The sequence below is a fragment of the Melospiza georgiana genome, chromosome 6 (assembly GCF_028018845.1).
Source record: "Melospiza georgiana isolate bMelGeo1 chromosome 6, bMelGeo1.pri, whole genome shotgun sequence".
In the NCBI taxonomy this organism is placed as follows: domain Eukaryota; kingdom Metazoa; phylum Chordata; class Aves; order Passeriformes; family Passerellidae; genus Melospiza; species Melospiza georgiana.
The window spans coordinates 24,282,900-24,305,521 of NC_080435.1; the positions used below are offsets into that span (position 1 = coordinate 24,282,900).

At 40.9% G+C, this 22,622-nt stretch overlaps 1 protein-coding gene across 1 annotated transcript; it reads right to left on the reverse strand.

The window, feature by feature from the left end:
- Positions 1 to 520: 520 nt before the first annotated feature.
- Positions 521 to 16,774, reverse strand: SMIM38 (small integral membrane protein 38). The gene is made up of 3 exons (XM_058027004.1): positions 16,688 to 16,774; positions 14,630 to 14,704; positions 521 to 1,311 (listed from the first exon to the last, which is right to left on the reverse strand). Exon 3 carries the CDS (start codon positions 815 to 817, stop codon positions 617 to 619), a length of 201 nt encoding a protein of 66 aa, XP_057882987.1. The 5' UTR covers positions 818 to 1,311; positions 14,630 to 14,704; positions 16,688 to 16,774; the 3' UTR covers positions 521 to 616.
- Between the last annotated feature and the right edge of the window lie 5,848 nt (positions 16,775 to 22,622).

Here is a 22,622-nt window from a genome sequence, read left to right on the forward strand (position 1 = left end):
AAACTCACTCATGTTGTCACCCCACTTCTTGTTGGTGCTGAAGCACAGCCAGAGTCCATCAAACAATCTCTGAGACACAAATCCGTCTTCCATGGAACAGGTTATTCCAGTGGTGTCCACCTTGTACTGGTACTCATATACATCACTTGCTAAGAAATGTGAATATTTGGCAGATTATGGTCAGCTAAAATCATTCAGTCAGTTTCAGATCTGACTGGCTGGGAAGAGCCATGAAAAGTTTGGTAACAAATCAACCAGCCAGGTGAAAATGTGCTCCTGCCAGCCCACAGCATGGCTTGTGGACACTGAGCACTCTTGGACTGCCCAGCAAGAGGGTTCTTTCCAGCTTGTTCACATCATTTAATTGGCAGAAGTCCACAAGTCTGTTCCCAACAGCAAATCCATGCCCAAGTCAGATAGGAAGTCATTTGACTCAATCAGTTGTCATTGCTTCCCCTCTGTCAGCATAGGGCTTTCTGAAGGATCTTCACTCAGCTGCAGTCTCAGCAGGTCATTTCTCTCTCATCAGATCCCAAGGTAAAAGCTGCTCTAGCTCCATTTATCTTACCCAGCTCTCCCCATTGTCAATTCAAACCTGAACGAGCCTTTTGAAGTCTTAGTCCTCTTTTTTTGTGCCAGGAAACCTTTGGGACAGTTTATAATCTATATAAGCACTAAGACAGGACCACAAAATGAATCGTATTAATATAATTACAACCAGCAAAACCATCAAAAGGACTGATTCCATATTTAAGCTAGAATAAAGAGGTAATGTGAAAAAAAATACACTGGGAGATCTAATTATATAATGCAGCATTCAGTTCTGCACAGCCAGCCCAGCAATTCCTCTAACATTCCAATCAAAGTGATCTCACTAGCATGTGAGAGAAGAGTCCAGCTGACAGATTTGGGACATGTAACGTACTATTTAGTCAAGAGGCCCCATGTGCTATTCATAAAGAATTAACAAACTCTTATATTGACAATGACAGTATTGTCAGAAGACCTTTGGAAGGGGGGAAAAAACCTCCATAAACTCCGTCTCTGTGAAGTTGGATTTTTTTTTTTTTGGCCCCTCTTTTCCAATGCTGATGTAATCTCCAAACATCTCCAGCAGCAGCTGCTCAGCGAAACCAGGCACCTTCTTCCTAGTCCCTTTCAGCAGCACACGCAGCACTTTCCAGCTCCCTCAAGACAATCAGGGCCTTTCTTTCACCAATTAGCTATCACTTCAAGAGTCCTGCGCTGTCCAACCAGCTCTTAAGAATGGTCTTTGCAGGAAACAACACTGGAGGAGCTATTTTTCCCCCCCTAGACAAATGAAAAGGGGAAGAAGGGGAGGGGGAAGAGGGGGACACAAAAAAGCACAAGAAAACAAATCAGAACACAGAAGCTGTCCAAAATGCATCGCTCATTTATTACATGGACAAATGCAGAAATGTCCTCAACAGCCAAGGCTGGAGCAAAGCGCGCACACACACACAAACACAAAAAAAACGGTCCTAGTTTCTTTAGGAGATAGTTTGTTTAGTCGAATATGTTAAAAAGGTTTCATAGAAAGAAGTGCTCTTGTTGCAGCAAGTCTGAGCTGCTCAAACTGAAATGGAATGAAACTCCTGTAAGATTATCCTCTGTTTCCTTATTTGGCTCTCCAAATGTAAAGCAGCATTATTTGAAGCAGACACTATAGGAAAGAACTCGGTTTAGCTCACTTTAAATATAGATGGATTGATGAAATGAGTAATTACTGGAACTGTTAAGATCTTTTCAGACTTACTAACTAGCAAGTTCCTTTCCCCAGAAACAGCACTTTCTGTCTAAAAAGAAATTAAAGCCTGATTCAGAGACATAAGGCTTTGAAAATTCTATGTTCTTTTTCCCTTAAATTCAGGGTACAGTAATACCTTGAGATTACAGGATACAGTAATATCCTTAGAGATGCCAAGTCCTCATTAGAACTAGCACAAACTCCAGGACCCATTTCAGAAGAAAACAAGGAACTTTTATTGATGTTTAAGCTATTCCTTGCCTGGGCCTGGACATGTGGAATTATGATGGCAAAACTGGGAAGAATCAGCAGTAAGTGAAATGACTTGGATATGGTTCAAGCAATAGCCCTGTGTCAGAGGTGCTTCCTCAATTTTTAAAAATTCTGCATTAGGCCAAATGCCATACCAAAATACTGGCTGTCAGTATCCTCTCAAAGTATCGCTTTCTGGTCAAACTTGTCCTTGATTTGGGTAACCTCATGAAAGTCAACACGTTGCCTACTACACAGCCAACAGAATCACATTTACACTGCAATTAAAAAAGCTAAATAAAATAATCTGTTCCCTTTTATTGAATGTGTATCAGAAGCAAAGCCCTGGGCTTTGTAAACAGCTAAATGGTAGAGCCAAGCAAATACTTTCAGGGGTTTCAGGAGTTTGTTCACTCTAACGGGTGTTCTCAACTACCACGTGGATTCCTTAATGGAGGTGGAAAGTGTCAGAACTGATCAGATTGCTTCAAAGGCAAGAAAGTCTGACATATTGCCCTGCATGCATTTATGAGGGAATGGGAATCAACTCAAATTCCTCTGTTCAGGAAGGCTCAACCAAGGGATGAGTACACAAAATCAGGATTAAGGAGGAATCTGTGAGGAGGCACACCAAACAATGTCTTTTTATACCTACAGATTGCAAAAGCTGCTGAGTTTAAAGGGACTGCTCCTTTCAACTAGCAAAGACTTTGCTGAAAAAATGCAGCAGGCTGGAGAGAACAAATAAATACACATGTATCTATTATTAGGGTCACCTACAGCTACAGGAAAATGGATAAAGGGGCCCAAAAGATCTAGCAGCTTGCCCTAAAGCAAAATCAACTACATCATTCCTGACAGCTGTTTCTCTAACCTGCTCTTTTCTTTTAAGAGACCTACACCCACACAGATGAGAAAAAAGAAAATCATCATCTCATCTGAAAGGGATTTCAGCAGCAAAAACAGTTTGACAAACTGCTGAGTGGGTCTATTTGCTGCAACAAGACAGGGGCTCCACAGTATGCACTCACTTGGGCAACTGGCTCATTTGGTAGCTGTACAATTAATTATTGGCTGAGGCGACAATACCTGAATTTTTTTAGAGAAGCAGTATCGTTGCACCAGCCCATCTGGACAGCTCTAAGGAAAAGTGCATCTTTTGTGACAACCCTCTTCCTCCAGCGTGGTGCAAGGCAGCTGTCTGTGCTCCAGCAGCATTGCTGAAAACCACTGATTTCAGCATGAGCTGCAACCCAGCACATCCCATGCCTTGGCCACCAGCTCCAGCTCACCCTGCTAGCCCCGAGGAGCCTGGTGGCTACTTAAGGGCACACCCCAGGGATGAACTGGGGGTTCACTGCACTGCCAAGGGAACAGGTGCCTCCTCCTGCCTGGGCTCACGAGCGGTGCTGAGCTCCGGCAGTCCCTGCGAGGTGTCAAAGCCAGAACAGAGGCAGCACATTCCTGGCGCCTGGCACCGGGATGTGCCGAGGACAGGCTGACACAACTTCCCTGCCAGCTGCCTGGGCAATGGCAGCTCCCTGGCTCCACATGCCACGGCTGTCAGCTTGGCAGCCTGCTTTTATTCACATACAGGAATGCTGCCCAAAATGGAAGGACATGCTTTCCTGCTTGGATTTCGCTCCCTGGGACAGATTTCCTCCCACGGAAAATTAATGGCACGGCATGAGCAAGGCAAATTTAAATGCCAGATGAAAACTGGTGTGGCTGGATTTTAGAAAATGAAGTTTAACATGGGTAGTTGTTCTTCCTCTCTTTGCAAAGTATTTTGAGAACAAGTGAGGAAAAGCACTATGTAAAGCCTATACATTGAGCATTATTATTTGGATTTTCCCAAATTTACTTTTTCACACAACAGATGTTCCTAATGTCTGGCACCATTTTTAATGATGTGCCTTTTTTGAAGAATGTGTGCTTTATCACCCATAAAAGCATCCTCTCTGTTCAAAGTTTATTTTATTAAAATCATTTTTCAATCAGTCATCTCTCTAGGGAACAATGACATGATAGAACAGTATTTCTGATGGGCAATATTTTATTACTAACATATGTTTTCATCACACAACCAATATTACTACCCTATTCTGCTATAAATATTTATTAAAATCCTTTAATCTGTAACTATTTCCAAGATAAATTTAATACTTTGCTTTTAAATTATCACATAATTAATTGTTCTGGTAAATGCCTATTGAAGGGTAGTTTAGGGGAAAAAAGTACATATTACACAGTCTTGTTGACTTTCAAAATGTAAGGCAACAGATTTCACATCTCATTTTCCAATTCCCTTATAAAGCAATCTCGTAAAGTATCACTACACTCCCAAAATTTTAAAATATCAAGTAAACTTACAAGTGGCAAAGCAGACATTACAACAATAATCCCAAAACACTCACTGTTATCACCAGTTTGAACTATATCCCAAAATATAAGTAAATTAGAATTAAAAAGTACGATATTTGACTTACTGCATTTTCCACACATTCAAAAGTCAGGATTTCTACCAAAGGAAGCAGCCAAGAGTTGCAGGTGTTGGCAAGGCTAATAAGAAGTTCCGAGTTCTTGTTGAAAAAAAAAGGAAAAATTCAAGACCAGCACTTATCTGTCAGAATCACATTCCTTCTACAGTTATCAGAGTCAAAAAAGTCACCTTACTCCACGTTACATATGTGAAACCTCCTGAGCAAGCATTCTACATCACACTGAAAACAAAGTACCACTTAAAACGAGTCAGATCAAGATGTCACCGCTCTAGAGGACAAAAATCTGACATTCAGAGTCAATTATTCCTATCACACCTAAGTTGTGATAACATGCACATATCAAGATCATTAAGCCCTGCATTGAGTCAAAGCAAAGTCAACACCTGCCCCACGAGTTTTCTCCTGGAAAATCCCCAGCAAACACACTCCTCCCACTGTAATCAGCTCAGTATGCCCATTTCTATGATCAAGAACAACAAGGACAGACAGAAGATACTTCATTTGTTACATGTTTCATCCCTTAAGACTAACTTCAGCCTCCATAAAACCATAAGTATTAGTAAAACCCCAGGTCATCCTCAAAGGGGTCAAAAGTGAGATTTAAATGCAACAAAAGAGCACAAATCACAGGAAATAGCAATAAAAGGGAAGGGAATGGACTAGAAGGAAATGTAACAAAACCTTATAAATCAGTCTTAAAAGTTATTACACAAAGATATCTGTATTTCCAAAAAGACTTGATGAAACCTCTGTCATTCCATGACCACCTCCATGTGCTGCTGGATGGGGTAATGGTCAGCAGGAGACATCTTGGTTCACTTTCATTTACAGGAATTTCTTACTGGGAATGTGATCAGAACACGACCCAGCAGTAGCAGAATAGATCACATACAGGCCATGATACTTAATAGCACCAATCAATTAAAAGATTAGCAATGCCCAAAACGTCCACCTAATTGTGAACAAATATAAAAATACAAAAATACTTTGTGACTCAACAGAAAAAAAAACAGGGATACATATTTAAATTTACGTTATAAAGTTCAGAGCAGTGTGTTATCAAGTAATTATTATCTCCTTAGCAATCAGAGAGATCATACACAATTTGCAAAGTTTTCACACTCAGATGCCCAATCTTGGGGTAGAAAGAATTTTTTGCTGAGGAAATTAAGGAATTATCATCAAAAATGACCAGGCACAATGATCTAGCCCTAAACCAACCTTTTCTGGTTGGTTTTCATCAGTAGATTTTTTTTCCCCCACTGAATTAACAGAATTCACACCAATACAGCAGAGAATTTAATGAGTACTATTTTTGACAAAACAACGTTTTCAACAAAGTGCCAGTTTTTCAAACATAGAAAACTGGCATAATGTGCTTCAGTTTCGACAAAGTATGTGCCAGTAGCTGCCTTCCAGAGCCCCACAATTCAAGATCAGTACAAACCAGACAGATCACAGTCTTCAAACATTATGCAGCCAAGGCACTCATGCATAAAACCACAGTTTGAGCCTTTTGATGAGTGCTGTGGTCACCTGTCTCTGGGCTATTCCCAAGCCTCCCTTCACTTAAGATCCTTGTTTCCTTTTCACTGTGCAAAAATCAGACTGGGACTTTCAGAAATGTCCCAGGATGGAAAATTCACTTCTCTCTCATCTGCAACTCCATGTCTTTGGCAGACCAGATCACTTGGATTATGCTCTGCCTGCACTGTACCAAAAAGAGTCCAGACCCAAACCTGCCTCTGGTTTACAATTAAATTTGGGTGTCCTGGTCATCCTTTGTTTTGACTGCATGAGCCAATAGCCCTGAGGTAAAAGTTCCAATGGTAGGTCCCTGGGCCTCCACAAGCTGCCATTTTCCTACAAAGTCCACCATGTGACAAACTTAACAACTACAGAAAAATTCAAACTTTCTGAAACTAACCATAAGCAAAATGTGCTCTGGTGAACTACAGACCTTGGAAATGACTTGAAGATTATATCACCCCACTCATAAAATGCAGTTATTGAAAAGAACTGTTACCCTTTATAAGTGATGGAAGGCAAACATTTCACACGCTGCACTGACACTGCTCCAAACCTCATTTTTTCACTTCAAAAATGAAAGTCAGGCTTTCAGCAAACTACATTGTGTTTTGAAGAGGTTTTTCATTCTATTAACAGGTTATCCTGCTTACTTTTAAAGTTTCTTTGCATACAAAAAGAAGGGGAGCTGGGGCAAAGAAGGAAAGAAAAGAGTCCATTTGAAAAAATTACACTGCTAGATTACAAGAGTTGAAAGCTGGTATGTAACTTTGCTCCGGGTGATCAAACTGCTAATCAGGAATGCTGTCGGGAACAGAATGGAATTCCAAATAAATTAGCCATATCCAAGAAGCCAATAAAACACGGGATTAAGGCTCACAAAGAAAACAAATTTATTCAGCCTACTTTATCAGAATTCTTAATAATGTGTACTACTTTTTCTCATCGCAGTCTGAGCTCTTCCACTAGAAGGAAAAATGAGTTACACTCAATAAATCTCCTACTTGTACAGACACCTAATAATGTTACAGAGAGCAAGACACACAATGCCATTCTATATAAATACATATGCTTATCACAGCCATGGGAGAAATGTGCAGATTTATTTCTCTGATTTTATATCTGAGGCACCTGACCAAAGAAAAGATGGTACACACTTCTGGGAAAATCTACAAAGCTGAAGGAAAAGGTTAGAACTTCACTGACCTCCATGCTAAAATGAGGTTCAATACCACAGTACATATATTGAATAACTAACTACAAAAATAAATCTCTCTCCTCTATGACAATCCCATTGCCTCATGTTTTTCATCAAGTATAACAAGGAAAATTTGCAGTACTGTGGCTGAGGTACTGTCTGCAACTCAGAGCATTTGCTGTTTTCACCTCTGACAGCATCCCAGAGAAACTCTTCATAATAACTTATGCCAAAATCACAGGAACATTAAAAGATGTGCTTAAGTTCCTTGGATTGGAACTTTAATCTTTTTCAGGCTGGTTTTCCTCATCTGTGAAATGGAGATTATACTAGGCTCTGACTGTACAGCAGTTTGGAGACAGAACTAAATTTTTGAAGCATTTTTGTAACAATAAAATTTTAAAAAGGAGATAAAATACTCACAAGAATTACTTCATGCAGGATCTAGACAGATAGAGAAATATGCTCCTGTGATAGAAATGCATGTACCATCCTGGATTCTGAGAAAATTAGGTGAATCATAAACATATTCTCACTTCAAGCCATACATTGTTCAGCACACATTCACTGGAAAACAAGAGACTGAGGACAATACTACTTGCATTTACATGACTCTGCCACATTTCCCTGAGAATCTGTGCATGCAGGCATTTCCTATAACAAAATTCATCAAGCAAAGCACCAGCTAAGTGTGAGTGTTGGGGATTCATTTGTCAGGTGGTTCCCAGCCATGGCACTGTCCTGCTTTCCAAATGACCAAACTGCATGAGCCATTTTATATCCATGGTTGGTATACCAGGTATTTTCTAAAGAATTTTTGTCTCAGAAAAGGGGGGGGACAACAATTACCCCTGCAAGACACCAGTTGCATCACCTCCCCTTCCCATGATGAAACAAATTAAATGTTATTTTTACCATCACCACTGTATCTAGTATTTTATTAAAGCACAAAAGCATGTCTTTTATCAAGTGTGACTTACATATTTTTTTTTGTCAAGTGTTTCCTCCTCCCTGTAAGAAGATATTTGCATAAATATGGAAAGAAAAGAATATATTCCCAAATCCTCTTCTCTGGAATTGCACCTCCAGAGAGTGAGGGTCAGATGATGAAAGCCATTGCTGTACCACCAAACCATGTGACTGAAAGGGTTCTGTCTATATCTCAATGCCTCCATTAAATGCACATTAAAAAAATGTTTGATTCACATAAAATATTTTAAATTAAATATAAACTATGCTGTTTGCTCAGACAAAAAACCCAAGAAAGCAATAAGCACAAAGAAAACTTTGAATATCAAGGAAAAGCATGGATTTTCACTTTCAAAGGGGTCTCCTTGGATAAAAAACAAATTTTTATGATTAACTACTGCAAGAAATTTTTGATTCAGGGAACAGCAGAAAAGGACATTTCCCCAGAGATGCAGAGCACATCAACAAACTGTTTGAAGTCATTTGAGACAATAATTGTGGCAAATGAACTACTGGTCTAAAAAACATTACCTTGTTCTGCCTTGACCTGCCGAACAGGGCTGTGTACACTCTGCATTAGTGGACAATTTGCGGGCTTGAGCTGAGCACAGGTGCAAGTGCTTGAAGATTTGGGGTGGATTTCTGCATTTCCAGGATACAGACCCAGGATTTCTGAGGGAAGAGAAGGACGATGGCTGCTGGCAAGGAGCAGTTCTTCTACACTGACTTGCTATTGGCTGATCACAGGCCAAGGAGATGCATTCTGGATTACCACACTAAATATTTAGCTTTACAAAATAATGTCATAAGTTAGAGTTTGATCAGCAAGTGCACCTCTCTTGTACCCTGAAAACAGCATGATTGAGGTATGTCTGAGATTTTTTTTCAAAAAAACCTCAGAAAATAAAGCAAGTAGGTGAAAGGTAACTGTATCACTTTACAGACACAATCTCCCCTCTGATTACGACTAATTAAGATATTCAGCAGCCTTAAAACAATACCTTTTTTAAATCAATGTACCCAGCCAGCATCCACAGCTTTTTGTGATGACAAATGCCCTTTGAAAGAGTTAATAGGCAAAGGTTTGTACTGGCAATGAATAGGGCTACCTTTAATTGATCCAAGAGCCTTAGAGAGCTGTCTTATAGCATGATGATGTATTTGGGTTGCAAGTAAGCCAAAATAAGCATAAAGAAAATCTGTAAGACCATGAGACCTTCCATTTTTTCATTGCAGGGAGGGGGGGACTGCTGGGGAAAATGAGAGAATGAGAGAACTATGATGGGGTTATCTTTGTGCCCTGGTACTTAAAATAGATAAAAAGACAGAAATTTTGAGGAAAAAAGAGGAAGTGATCAGGTCATAATTCTTAGAATAAACATCAAGATGTACGGAAATGTACAAAACAAGCCTTCTTCAGAATTAAAAAAACAGCCTTGAAAAAAGAGGAGATGACCTAATGGTATAAAGAAACATTGATTAAAGAGATACCCAGAGGGAGAAAGATATTCCATCAGCTTTAACAAACACTGCATGGCCCTGCATTCCCTCTTAACTTCTCAAGTAAGGGGAGAAAAAAATCTCTGTGGAAGAGGCAGTCACATGGAACCATTTATAAATTTTCCCTTTACTCCCTGTTCATCTTTTGCATGGTTTTGTTCAAGATGTACAGGAAATGCGCACACTAAAAGCAACTCACAAAATTAAACATGATAGGTTAGTTGTGAATATTTTACCCTGTGTAGCCAAAGAAGAAACAAAAAAATTTTTTATAAGGAATATAAAATCCATTAAATCATGTTTTTTCTTGATGAGATTGATTATACATTAATATTACCTAGTAATGATGCAAGCAGTCTATCCATGCTTATACTAGTCTTTCATCAGAAACTCACTTTTGGCAGAGTTCCTCCCTCACAAAGCAAAAGCTAAACAGACTTCCTTAAACTTCTACAGGTGCAAACTTCATGTCAAGGTAGAATTTTTCAGGAAAGTCTGAGGCAAATCAGACAAGAAAATTCCTAGTCTAAAATACTATTTTCAAATGGAATTACTGTGCAAGCATACTATCAACAACTCTGTAAAAAAAAATCAAACAGTAAGTTGTTAGCATCTGAGATTTTCTTAGAAGACAGATATGGGAGGAGCTACGAAAAAAAGTTGACATTGCTCCTCAGAAATAAAGAAGCAGGGAAATAAAATATCCTGCTCCAATATATGCATCCAGATGCATTAGGAAAAGTGAGTCAAGTGCAGTTTCAATCTGCAACTGGGAACAGACAGGCTGTTCTCAAATTCCTGTTCATCCCAGAGCCATGAACAAGCCCTCTTCTAGCAGCCACCCAACAGAAAAAGGTACAGAGCCTTCATTGTGGTCTGGGTAATAATGAGGATTGAACTCAACTCTCAAAACAGCAATACATTCCCCCATTAGGAATATTTGCCTCCTGGGAGTCTTCCCCTATGCTACAAAGCTCTGAGGAAAAGAACAGATAAAAACTTCACGTCACAACTTCCATTGACATTTCCCAATTAACCATCCTAAGCCCACATCACCAACCACCACAGAATTACAACCATACCAAGGTCAGCACCAGCTACATCCTTCAAAATAACCCCTCACTTAAAGGTATAAATCAGCAGGTGAGGAGAACCAGGACATGAGGACTGTGGCAATCTACTATGGAAAGTTGAGACAAGCTGTGCACATCCTTGCTTACTTCTGCATGAAGAGACTCAAAATACTGTTTGTATTTTGTGTTTTGAGCTGCTTCCATTTTCAAAAAAATTAAAATAATTTTGAGAAAGTCTTCTCTCCTTGTTCCATTCACTTTCAATTCAGACTCCCAGAATCTTCCATTGTAGTTTAAAGACAAAATATTTCCTTCCACCTTATCGGGCAACATGTAAATTCTAGCTCCCAATGGGTTTTATGAAATGTAATAAAATAAATTAAAAAAATATTAGGATATACAAGGACGTTTAGAGGATATCAAGTTCTTTCGGAACAATTTAAAAATTAACTGCTTTTTGTGCAGGGGACAGCAGGTGGATTGCCCATCCCACTCTCCCCACTGGTGCTTTACCATGCAGCACTTCACTGCATGGTAAAGCACCAGCATTTCACAAAATAGAAGTCAATCATATCACAAAATAAATATGTCCACTAACTTCTTATTCAACACCAAAAAAATGGCTTTTAAAGTCCCTTGCAAACTACTATATTATTCCATTATATGAACTGGTACAATCAGGTTATTTGTAGGATGCTCCGTACTATTGAAGATTCCTACTGCTGCCCTTGGGGACAGCCTACAGAAAAAGCGCCAATATTCAGATCCTGTTCACACAATTCAGTTTCACCAAAGAACACACTGAGAAGGGCACTTTGATAGCAGATACCAGCAAAATCTGAGCCATTTCCACAAATGAAGCCTTAAGGGCGTTTACAGGTCTGTTTGTTAACACAGAGACAAAACATGTCCCACCTGGAAGCACCAGTGGGAGCCAACAAAGCCCTACAAGGATGGCATCTCTCTACAGACTCAAACTGACCACTAATGCCAAAATTGTAAGAATCCCATAACCATGGGCTTATCTTTGACCAAGCAAATACTCTACTGATAAGAAACTGAGGCATGGAAAGTCTGAATAGAAATTAACCCAGATTTTCCAAGGGGCATCTATTTTACAGCTACCTTTTGAAGCTAAGAGAAACAACATTTTTAAAGCCAGTTCATGTTGTATTCTTGAAGGACTTTCTGTATTTGGTTAATTTTCACTCCTGCTTACACGTGCACACGCACATACCTGGAACAGCTAAAACAAAGACTTCAGGGTGGGAAAAACTGAGGAAGAAAGAGAAATGGTGTCAAACATGGACTCAGTTTCAAAGAGAACACTAAACCCATCAGTTTTTGTCCCTCATGCAAGTGCTCAGACAAAAGTTTCCCAGGTTCCTTATAAACTGAAAAAACCTTCCTGAATAATTTACATTTTTCAAAAATGGTCTCCAGCAAGCTTTACCTAAGAGCTAGCTGAGCCTCCTTGCAAAATGTGCTGTTTAACTGAGGTTTAACTAGACTATCATCTACAATCCCAGGCCCAAATACAGGGAAATAAAGCCCACAATGTTTTCCCAAAGGAGGCAGAAGGAGTTTACACGCTGTATCCTGTAAAGAGGCAAGAGGCACAGATAAAGTTGTGCTTTCAGCTCCACCAGAATAAATCCTCAGGAACTCCACGTTGACAGAAACCTCCACCCTAAACTCTCCAAGGACTTTCCTCAGCTCAGCTGAGGATACTAACAAAGCAAACTCTGATCCTCTTTTTTTCCTAGAAATCTGCTTGACAATTCAACATCTTTGATGTAAATCCTTTAAAAGACTGTGATGGCACCAAGTAAGGAACAGGATGGGGGAAAACCTGTTTCTGACTCCTCTGTGGGGGGACCATTAGGAGGAGGGTTAATAGCCCTGGGCATGCGATCACATTAAGGTTTGTGCCAGTTCCCCCAGGCTTTCCTTTGCCATCAGCAGCTTCCCCAGGCTGGGCAGCTCACCCTCATCTCCTCTCCAAAGACAGCTCTTAAACAGAAGCACAACAGTCTGCTGGGAGGAAACACAAAGATAATCACACAACTAACTTATATGGACAAAGTATGAAACAGGCCGAGGGAGGGCAAAGAGGGAGGGAGCCTTTGATAGCTTCACCTTTGGAGCAATACAAACCTAATGCACATTAAAAACAGAGAGGTGGGGGGAGCTGGAATCCAGACCTTCCCAACATGTGGATTGCAGCACTGAGGCAGCCCCGAGTCTAAACAAGGCTGGAGTTAGCATTCAGAGCACACAGCCCAGCAGAGTATGGGAAAGGGATCGAGCAGCCAGCCCAAAGAGCTGGCGCCATGAACTGACGAGCAGAGCGCAAGTGATAAAGATTTACTGCGAGAGAGGAGGAAACAGTCCGCTGGCCCGATTAGAGCTGTGAATACCGAGTTGTTCAGGGAGGATTTTGCAGCTGACTGATCACAGGCTGTCGGAGCAGGCCTTGGACAACAGCTGCAAGGCTTGCTGGGCTGCAGAAACAAAAGGCGCCTAGCACGGTGCAAAGAAAGAGTTGACAGGTTGTTGTTAGCAGTGGCAAACGTGTGAGGTATGTCACTGTGTGTGAGACGGGCTGGGCGGGGGTGCTGGGGAAGAAGGAGGGCAAGAAGCACAGGCAGCACTCAGAAAAAGAGGGGGCGTCGCGGGGGAGGGAGCAGGGACACAGGCTTGGTCAAAGCGTTTTCCTAAAATCAGGCCGGTGTTTGTAAGGAGGACAATCACAAGGTCTGTTTACTGCTGCCAAGATGAATTAGCCCATCGTCTCATTTATAGGACGAATCCGGTGGCACAGACTATAAGGTGCATGGCATTAAAGGGACTAATTAGACGATTCTGGCAAATCTGAATTAAGACCCTTTCTTTCTTTGAAAGCTGGAAAGCATTTCTTAGGACTCCAGTCAGATGGCTTAGGTTTTGTTGGGCCTTTTCTTTCCCTTCTGAGAAGGGATATCTTGTGCAATTCCCTAACTCACAAGGGTCTACTCTAAATTCTGCTCTGAGCTTCAAGAATAGTTGTTAGGAAGCTGCTGGCATTTACATCGTATCTAAAAAAGGTCCAAATGAAAATCCTGGATTCTGCAGGAATTCAGCTCCCAGGGACAAACTTTACAGCTGGTCCCTCCTGTTAAGAATAGGCTAAACCAGAAGCCCAAATGAGAACATACCTGAGCTAGGAGCCTGCAGCTGAATTCTCACTCACACACACAAAACAAGCGAGGTTTTTCAAAAGATGGCTTCTAATCTGACACCCACCCCCTTCAAATCCAGTGCCTGCAGCCAAGTGCTTTTCCCAAGCAACTCTGAGCTTTCTGGAGCCATGGTTCACTTAGCATGTGAGTGCTGGGCAGGAATGTATCAATGAAACTCCAGAGATGATCAAAGACAGGAGCTGGAGAACAGGAGACCTTACTTTCAGCTCCCTGTTTGGCAAGTTTAGGATTCAGTTCTTGAAGTCTGGCAACATTTTTACCCCAATTGTGACCAAAACAAAGTGTTCCAAACACCTCCGAAGCAGTGGTGCATACTGTTTGCACACAACCACTATATTACAGTGGTCACTATTAAGATGTTTTACAAGTAACTAACGTTACCATGGCATTCACAGCATACTCATAGAAGGCAATACCATGAAAATCACAGAAACATCCAGCACTGCAAACTGCAAATATCAGATGTTCCATAGTAATTAGTGACACGTTGTAAAGCAGAGGCTTCTTGCATTTTAACACACATATCTATCACCAACAAATAGGAGACGCTACAAAATAAAGGCCTTTATAGTGTTCAATCAATTATACAAACAAACCTTATTTTGATTTTTCTCTTCTAAATGGTCTCTGGGACCCAGTTAGTCTAGTCCCAATGGGCAGCACTTGATACACTGTAAAGGGAATACAGAACAAGAGGCATTTCAAGGCTTCTAACACAGCTCCATTCTCCCAATATATATATAAAAAAACCAACCCAGTGTGCAGAATACTCCATCTAGGGGCAGAAATGTGACTCAAAATTTCCTTAGCCTTTCCTTTGACATGTGTTAACCTCATTGTACCAGGTCTGAGTGCATGAGAAATAATCAGGCATTTCACAGAGGTTCTAAATAGCTCTTCTTCAGTATGAGTCCATATATTTTTACTTTTGCATTATTTTAAATACAGAGCTTCCAGTTTGAGTTTCCGCTTAACAGTGATGAAGAACACAGGCACCACTTTTATACACCTACTAGCAACTGGACTATACTTTAAACTACAAATATTATCTTAGGAACCATTTATAATCCATCATCCCCATATGCTCGAAGTTTTCAGCTAAATAAGGGTGGCCAGTGAGCTCAACTAAAAAGAATACTGAAATGCCTGAAGGACTACTTGTGTAACTATATTTTTGGATGTAATTGTGCTTCTGCTGGGGTCAAAGCAAAGTCTGAATTTAAGTGCAATGACAGTAGAAATAATTCATGGCAGAGGTATATTTCTGAGTCACAAATTCTCCCTCTAGCTGGATAATTCAACATCATTTATGATTAATGGTATTTGTTCACCAAATGTATTTGAGAGCAATGTATACAGGAGACAGAAGCAACAATTCACAGGCTCTGAGAAAACCCTGAAAATATAAAATAATCCCCTTTAAGAACTTTTTTCTTTTTAAGGAAAAATTTGTTACAGAAGTGTATCAAGCCTTGCCTTCCAGTGATGTTTTCTTTATAAAAATCGCTCTCAGCTGACAAGTCCTCACTGATTTTCCATAGTCAGCAATGGGTTACGGCTTGTCCATAATGTCACAGCTTTCCACTGCACTGTGTCTTGCTCTTTGTCTCTCTGGTACAGACAGGCTGCTTCTGAAGCTGTTGTAACACTTTGGAAAGCAATCAAATTACTTCCTACATTTGGTCCCCTTAAACACCTCTGCTTGATCGCCCTCCACTCTTCCTGTTCAGCCTCTCAGTCCCAAACCTCATACTTCATAAATGCAGAGGTTAGAATTTTCTAGACACCACTTTAATTTTTCAAATAGCAGTCCAATTACTGAGCAAATTGGCACATGTGCCTGGTTACATAGTGACTTGGCACTGCCTCCACTCTGCTGGCAGTGATGAATGTGTTTCCCCTTCAGCCCTCCTCATCTATCTGCCCCAGCCTCCGAGCCAACACCAGTGACCACATAAGGAGAGCGCCTGGCAGCTGCAAGCCTGAGGTGCCAAGAGGCAGATTGTGTTCTGTAGCAGCAGGATCTGGGGCTGTGACTGGCTTCCTGGCTAGTCTTTTGTAAGACCTTTTCCATGGCCTCTAGGTTGGCTCTAACGAAGCCTGTAGAAATGCCTGCAGGGAGCTGGTATAGAAGTGAGTTAAGTCAAAGGTTTAATTTGGTTTCTAAAGTGAAGTGAATGTATACTGGCCTTCTCTTTCCACCCTGCAATTACATTCCTGCCACATTTATGTGAAAATACAGTATTCAGTCAACAATAGGAGTGCATTCCTGGGTATGTCTGCACCACATATTGGGGCAAAGATCGCCAAGCCAGTCTCAATTAACTTTGCTGCAGAACCAGGAGCAATATAGCCGTGTTTGTTTGCTGTGACACATGAGCTAATTAACTATGTGTGGCAGTAACAGAGCTTTACTGTTTCTGGCACCGATGCTGCTGTCCCTGTGTGGCAAACTGCTACAGACATGCCAGCTCACTTGGAGGTAACCATAGGGCTCCCCAAGCCAGTGCTGCTTTGCACTGCCCTGATGTGTTTAGGAAAACCCCAGGAACTGGCAGGAATTTGTTGGCCATCACGTGAGAGTGGCAAGGCTACAGATGTGGTTACAGTAAATGTGGACTGTTCCACCCCAGTCACATTCTTTCAGTACTCACAGCATGATGGTCACAGAGCATCTTTAAGTAATGTGTTGAGCATCTTGAGCAGCATCTGTCACATGTGCTGCTTTCTCAATATCTCACTTCCTCCTCCAGGGGCAAAAAGCTGGACAAAGATATTGTAAATGTTTCTCATAATTGCTTTTTTTTCTTTCCCCCCAAGAAATTTGTGTCTTATTAATAAGTGAACTTCTTTAGACTATTTAAAAAGCCATTTTCAATTATTGCAATGAAGCAGATAAGAACTTTCCCACAACAGGATAGCTTCTCCCCATCTGAGTGTTTTTTTGATCCCCAAGAAATTAACTCTCTTAAAATAAATGAGTGCAGGTTCCAACGACCAGAGATGCACTATGATCCCTGTAATTCAAACAGGCTTTGGTGAAGGTAAAAACAAAACACAACTTGCCAGCTCTTCCTCTTTTGGAATTCCACCTCAGGCATACCAAGAAGCTACTGGAGAGAATCAGAGTTATTTGTCCAGCAAATTTCTGATGCAGATGATAGTCTGGAAAATATCTGAATGGACTATGAACTGCACACACAAGAATATTTCACTGAGTTTGCTTGCTTGGACTTTACTGTATGAGTTGCACTTTATGGGTACAGTTGTTTGTTACTGATGGAATTTTTTCCTGTCCCTTTATATTTTTTCCCCTACATCAGGTATTTTGACAGAGGTACTTAATGAGATGTACTCAGAGGTACTCAGTGAGTGGTCAGATTATATTTAATTAAATCATCTGCATTTATTATAACTCAAGAGCCTTTACCAGTGTTTATCTGTGGCTAGATAAGAAGCCCAAGGTCTTCTGTTGGCTCCCTAGATAAACAAACCATGTTGTAATTCCGAGAACCACCATAAGTATACAAGGACTTTCTCTTCAAACCTAATCAATCACCCCAGATCTCAAGACTGACTTTTCACAAGGCACCAAACGCAGTGATACATTTTAACACATGCGCCCCTCGAGCTATCCCTCTGTACAATCACTCATAACTGTGATGCAGCAGTGTGGATTTTAATTAACTGTTTGATACCTGAGTGTGATATTTTTTCTCTGTGCTCACAGTCTTTGCCATAACTTTTTATGGAGTCACTTTAAACAAACACCATGAAATCCTGCACAGGCACCAGGCAAGGTAAAGTTACACACGTTGCTGGTAGGCTTCAGACCATTTTTCAGCACTCTGTACCTCTGTATTCCAGTGATGTCCAAGAGAAGGATAAAATCCCTGGAGCTGCAGATGAAGTGAAACCCTACTGCCATCTTCAATACCTTCTATGGGAGCTGGACACTGGAGCCACTCTCCTGGCCACAGGCCTGTAGGACACAAGGAAGAATTAGTTATCCAGAAGGGCACATAAGCACATGCCTCTCACCAGGCATGTCAATGTCCCAAACATGCCAAAGCTAGCAACAATGCTGAAGCCAACCTGTGCTGGAGTTAAGCATGCACTTAAGAGCTCTGCTGGATGGCAGCCATTTACAGATGTACAATCAGTACAGAGACATGGAGGCAGAGACTTCCTTTCATGGGTCCTCTGAATTCTCTTCCTGAAGACACATACTTGGTCATTTTAATTAACATGTTTAGAAAACCAAATACTCTTCTTCTGATTACATCTCAAACACTGGCATATGTATAATTTTTCCTGGAGTCCTTAATTTACCATGCTTCCTAAAGATCCAGGGCCAGACAAACAACTGAAAATCAAATGCACAAAGTAGCTGGATTTTGATAAGACAAAACTTTTCCTGCTCCTGTTTACCTCTTGCTTTATCCCTGATTTGTTTGAAGATGCTGGTGGGTACTTGCCTGCATGTAATGATAGCTATTAACAGCAGCTTGATGAATAAGAGAAGAGAAAGTGGAAAAGAAAACAATAGGAAAGGCATAAAGGGCACTAAGTCGTTCTTTCTGGGATGGGCATTAGGCATATGTTCACTACTTCAGTCTCAGTGCAATCAGAGCTGTCCTGTGCCACTGCCAAAAACTGTAACAGGTGCCAGAAGATTACAGCTTTGGTTAAATCCACTCTTCAGGCACTAGCTCAGGGACTGATCCAAATCCCAGAAACCAATGAACATCTTCCCCCAGATGTCAACTGTTTTCAAATAGTTCCCCTCTTATTTCCAGTGTGATGCTGGGGAGGGGCAGGGGGATAAATAAATTTGGCTGCCAGGAGGCAATCCTCTGATTTCACGACTGCCAGCCTGGCCAGGTGCCAAAGTCATGTACAGCCACTCAAACACATTTGTAAGGTAATTAATATTTTATGTTCACAATAAGAAAGCTTCATTCATACAGAACTATTAAGACAGTTTCTGGCTCCATTCTTCCCAGCACATTACAATGACAACTCCATGTCAGCAGCAGCCACATGGCCTAAAGGTGCCAAGCTGGCAAGGATACTCTCTGTCAGCATTTGGCATCCAAACCCCTTGGCAAAGCCCTCAGCAGTTGTGCTTGGCTGCCTTTGGATCCGTCATGTGCTTGGGCTGCTGATAGCAGGGGAGGGTGCCACGTCCCCTGGGCACCATTTCCCTTTAACACCTGTCTGACTTGGAGGAATGCGTGCACATGCAGAGCGCAGAGATCCCTGCACAAATCCTCCTGCACACCCACAGCACATGCTCCAATTTTATTGAAAGAGCTTGTTTCCTCAGAACCACTGTGCCTTCCTTTTTTTTTTTTTTTTTTTTTTTTTTGTTAGGTCTTTTTTTTTTTCCCCTCTCCCCCCCTCCTCTTTCCCTTCACATATCTGTATACAGCCCTTAGAGGGTCCTACATCCTGCCATGCATTCCACATGTGTTGGAGGTTTCCTCTGTGAACAAGGAATACAAAACATAGCCCTTTTGTATATAATGAAATCTCATATTTTACTGTGCTCATATAAAACCATTTCTTTGTGACTAAGACTCTTTTTATTTGTGACATTTTAATGATCTACAAATGTTTGGTATAGATGAAAGGAAATTATTATTTCCAGGTCACCTTGCAGTAATACTTTTTGATAGGCACCATAATTCCAATTAAGTTGAGTAATAAGAGAGGGGAAAACCCTTTAAACATTTAAAGTGCCACTGAAGCAGACATATTTTTAGGGGAAAACATAGAAACAAGCATGCATGCTTTACCACAAGCTACAACATATCAGGGGAGAACAGATAAGAAAACTCAAACCCCTTTTTCCTCTGCAGACCAGTCAAACAAATGCAGACCATAAGAATGTGACACTGTGCCCATTGTGCCACAGAATTGGGGCTGACTTGGGCACAAATTCATTGAAATACTCCCAAGTCTGGTCCCTCAGAGGTACCTGTCAAAAGCACAGCTACCACCCCAAGCTTGGCAGAGGCAGCTCCCAGGAGCTACAGCAGAGAAGTGCGTTGAGATGTTGCAGAGCACGTCCCCAAATCCCTGCCTGTCCCAAAGCACCACCCCCATGAGCCTGCACTGGTTCTTCTGGTACATTCCGACACCTTTGAGCACAGTTATCTTTGGGTCAGACACCCTGAAGCCTGTGAAACACACGCAAGCCTTGGGTAGCTAAGCTCACACCACAGAATAGCTGCTATCGCTCACTCTGGAGGGAAGGCTCCACGTGCCCATCCCACCCCAGCTGGAACATCCACACACAGGCCACGACCCTCGTGCTCCCCCTCAAGCCATACCCTCTGCCTGTCACCTTGTACCATGATTTTTGCTTTGTGTCAAGCTCAGGGCCCACAGACACCAGCCAAGGCCTCTCTGTTCTAGCACAGAACACAAACCCTGCTGGCTGCACGTAGTATGTATCTCTCAGTACTCCTGTGTTTACCCACATGAGCTTTGCTTTTTTGAAATGAATTCTTTTAAAATTGTTTTGAGGGAGCTGATTTTTGTTGTTTTCTTGGGCTTTTTTTACCTTTTTGCACAGTTTTTCACTATTCAATCAGGAAAAACACTTCTCTCCCCCTCTCCTCTGATACGTTTCCTTCAGAATACTAGGACAACACACAGGATGGACACTGGGCCCAAGACAAATTTAAGATCCAGCATCTTTCCTGGCCACCGGCCATACTTTTTTGGAATGGAAAAAAGCTTTTTAATAAGGCATTTTCAGTAAGAAATTCACTATTTAACCCTGGAGAGGTAAGAAAATACTCCAACTTAAAATTATTATTCAGTTGCATATAAAAATGTTATTTTAGATAATTTTTAGGGCTTGCTATAATTGCATTGCATTATTATCCTTTTTTTTTTTTTTTTTCTCCATGACCTGAGCAGTGAATTTCTTTGTGATTAAAGCACCTGGTTTTTGGAGCAAGGGAGACAAAAAATAAGTACCAAATAAACATATAAAACTCTCAAGCAACATTCCTGGAGTAGTTCTTCTGTAAAGTGCATGGCATGTTCAGAACACATGATTTCCTAGTACAAAGATTTTATTGGCTTCGCTGCTCAGTGTGATCATCTCAGATTCATGCCAAATTAACCCTCCCCATCATATTGATATTTTATATTTCATTTCAGGCTAAACCTACTCTTTCTAAACAGCAAGTTCCCAGCTCCTGTGGAATTTCCCAGGCTGAATGCATGTTTTATTATCTTCCCTTGAAAATTATAACCTAGAAGGCAGTGCTGCATATTACTCTTGGCAACTAAAGCAGAAAAGAGTAAGCACAGTATTTCAGAAGATGCAACCAAAGAGACAGGGAGGAGGCTTTGCCTCCATCAAGTTCCTGGCATCTTATTTTGGCAGCATCCCAGTGCCAGGCACCAGGAGCAGGCTTGTTCTCACACAAGTGCCAGTCAGAGTGAACCCTGGGATGAGTGCACCTACAGCATGGTTTGTATACAAGTCATGTGGAAGACCAAAGAAAAGAAAAGAAAAAATTGATGTAAAAGTCAGAAAAGCCTCCAGTTTGAACTACATACACATAAATCTACATGGACAGACCCTGCCAGGTGTTTCCTTATCATGATCCACTTCCCCCTGTTAACGTGACTAAATAAATACCACTCACCCAAATTAAATCCCGATCATTTCCCCATTTTAAACTTAATGAACTTTCTCAGATTTGTGCATTTTTTCAGCATGCAATGTAAAGTCAAGAGCTTCTTCATGAGAACATGCCTGACTGGGAAACTTATTTTTTTCAGAACAGTTACTGTGCCATGACACAAGGGTAGAACACTGCTTTAAAGGGCTGCTGACTCTGGACAATTTATATGCTAATTTCAGAAATGATTCCTCCTACATTAAATAAGGAGCTGAGGAATGTTCCAAAGGTCTAGACAGACCATGGCATTAACAGATTGGGTAAATCAACATTAATACTGCCCACAGCATATTACACCGTGTGAACTTTCTTCACTGCCCACACTTTACTAATTTTAGTTCCACGTGGTTCCTCAGCTGACTGGCCAAAATATAAACTACACCAGCTCCCTAAAGCCTCCCTGTGCCCATCTTGACCTTGGATTTGCCTTTAATATTAAACTTGAGAAAAAAAAATCCTAAATGGTCATACTTTTTTATTCAGTGTATGTTTATAAATGGTTTTTAAAGGGTTAATAATGATTAATAGATTATAAAAATGTTAAAGGAGCATAGACAGCTATAAACACTAAGAATAGCTGTTTGGCACCCAGTACTAACTGATCAGCCATCTAGAACATACATTCTAGCCCAAACTCCATCAGTGTGGAGGCCAAGTCTGGCAAATAATTCAAATATCTTCAAGCTTGTTTGAGCATTGACAAGTTCTCCAGCATTTATTAGCAGTATTCTGAGGCTATTATTAAAGTATGAGACAAATTTGTCTCTGAATTTATACTTTGAATAAACAAGCTGTTATAAAACCTTAGACGAAGAGAAAATCTCCAGTTTTTGTTTTACTTTGAATAAAAATGGCCTTTACACATTTTCTCATATGTTAT

What these genes read in the sequence shown, in the direction of transcription:
- SMIM38 (XM_058027004.1), bottom strand. Translation starts at nt 817, where the DNA reads ATGCTGCATTATATAATTAGATCTCCCAGTGTATTTTTTTTCACATTA.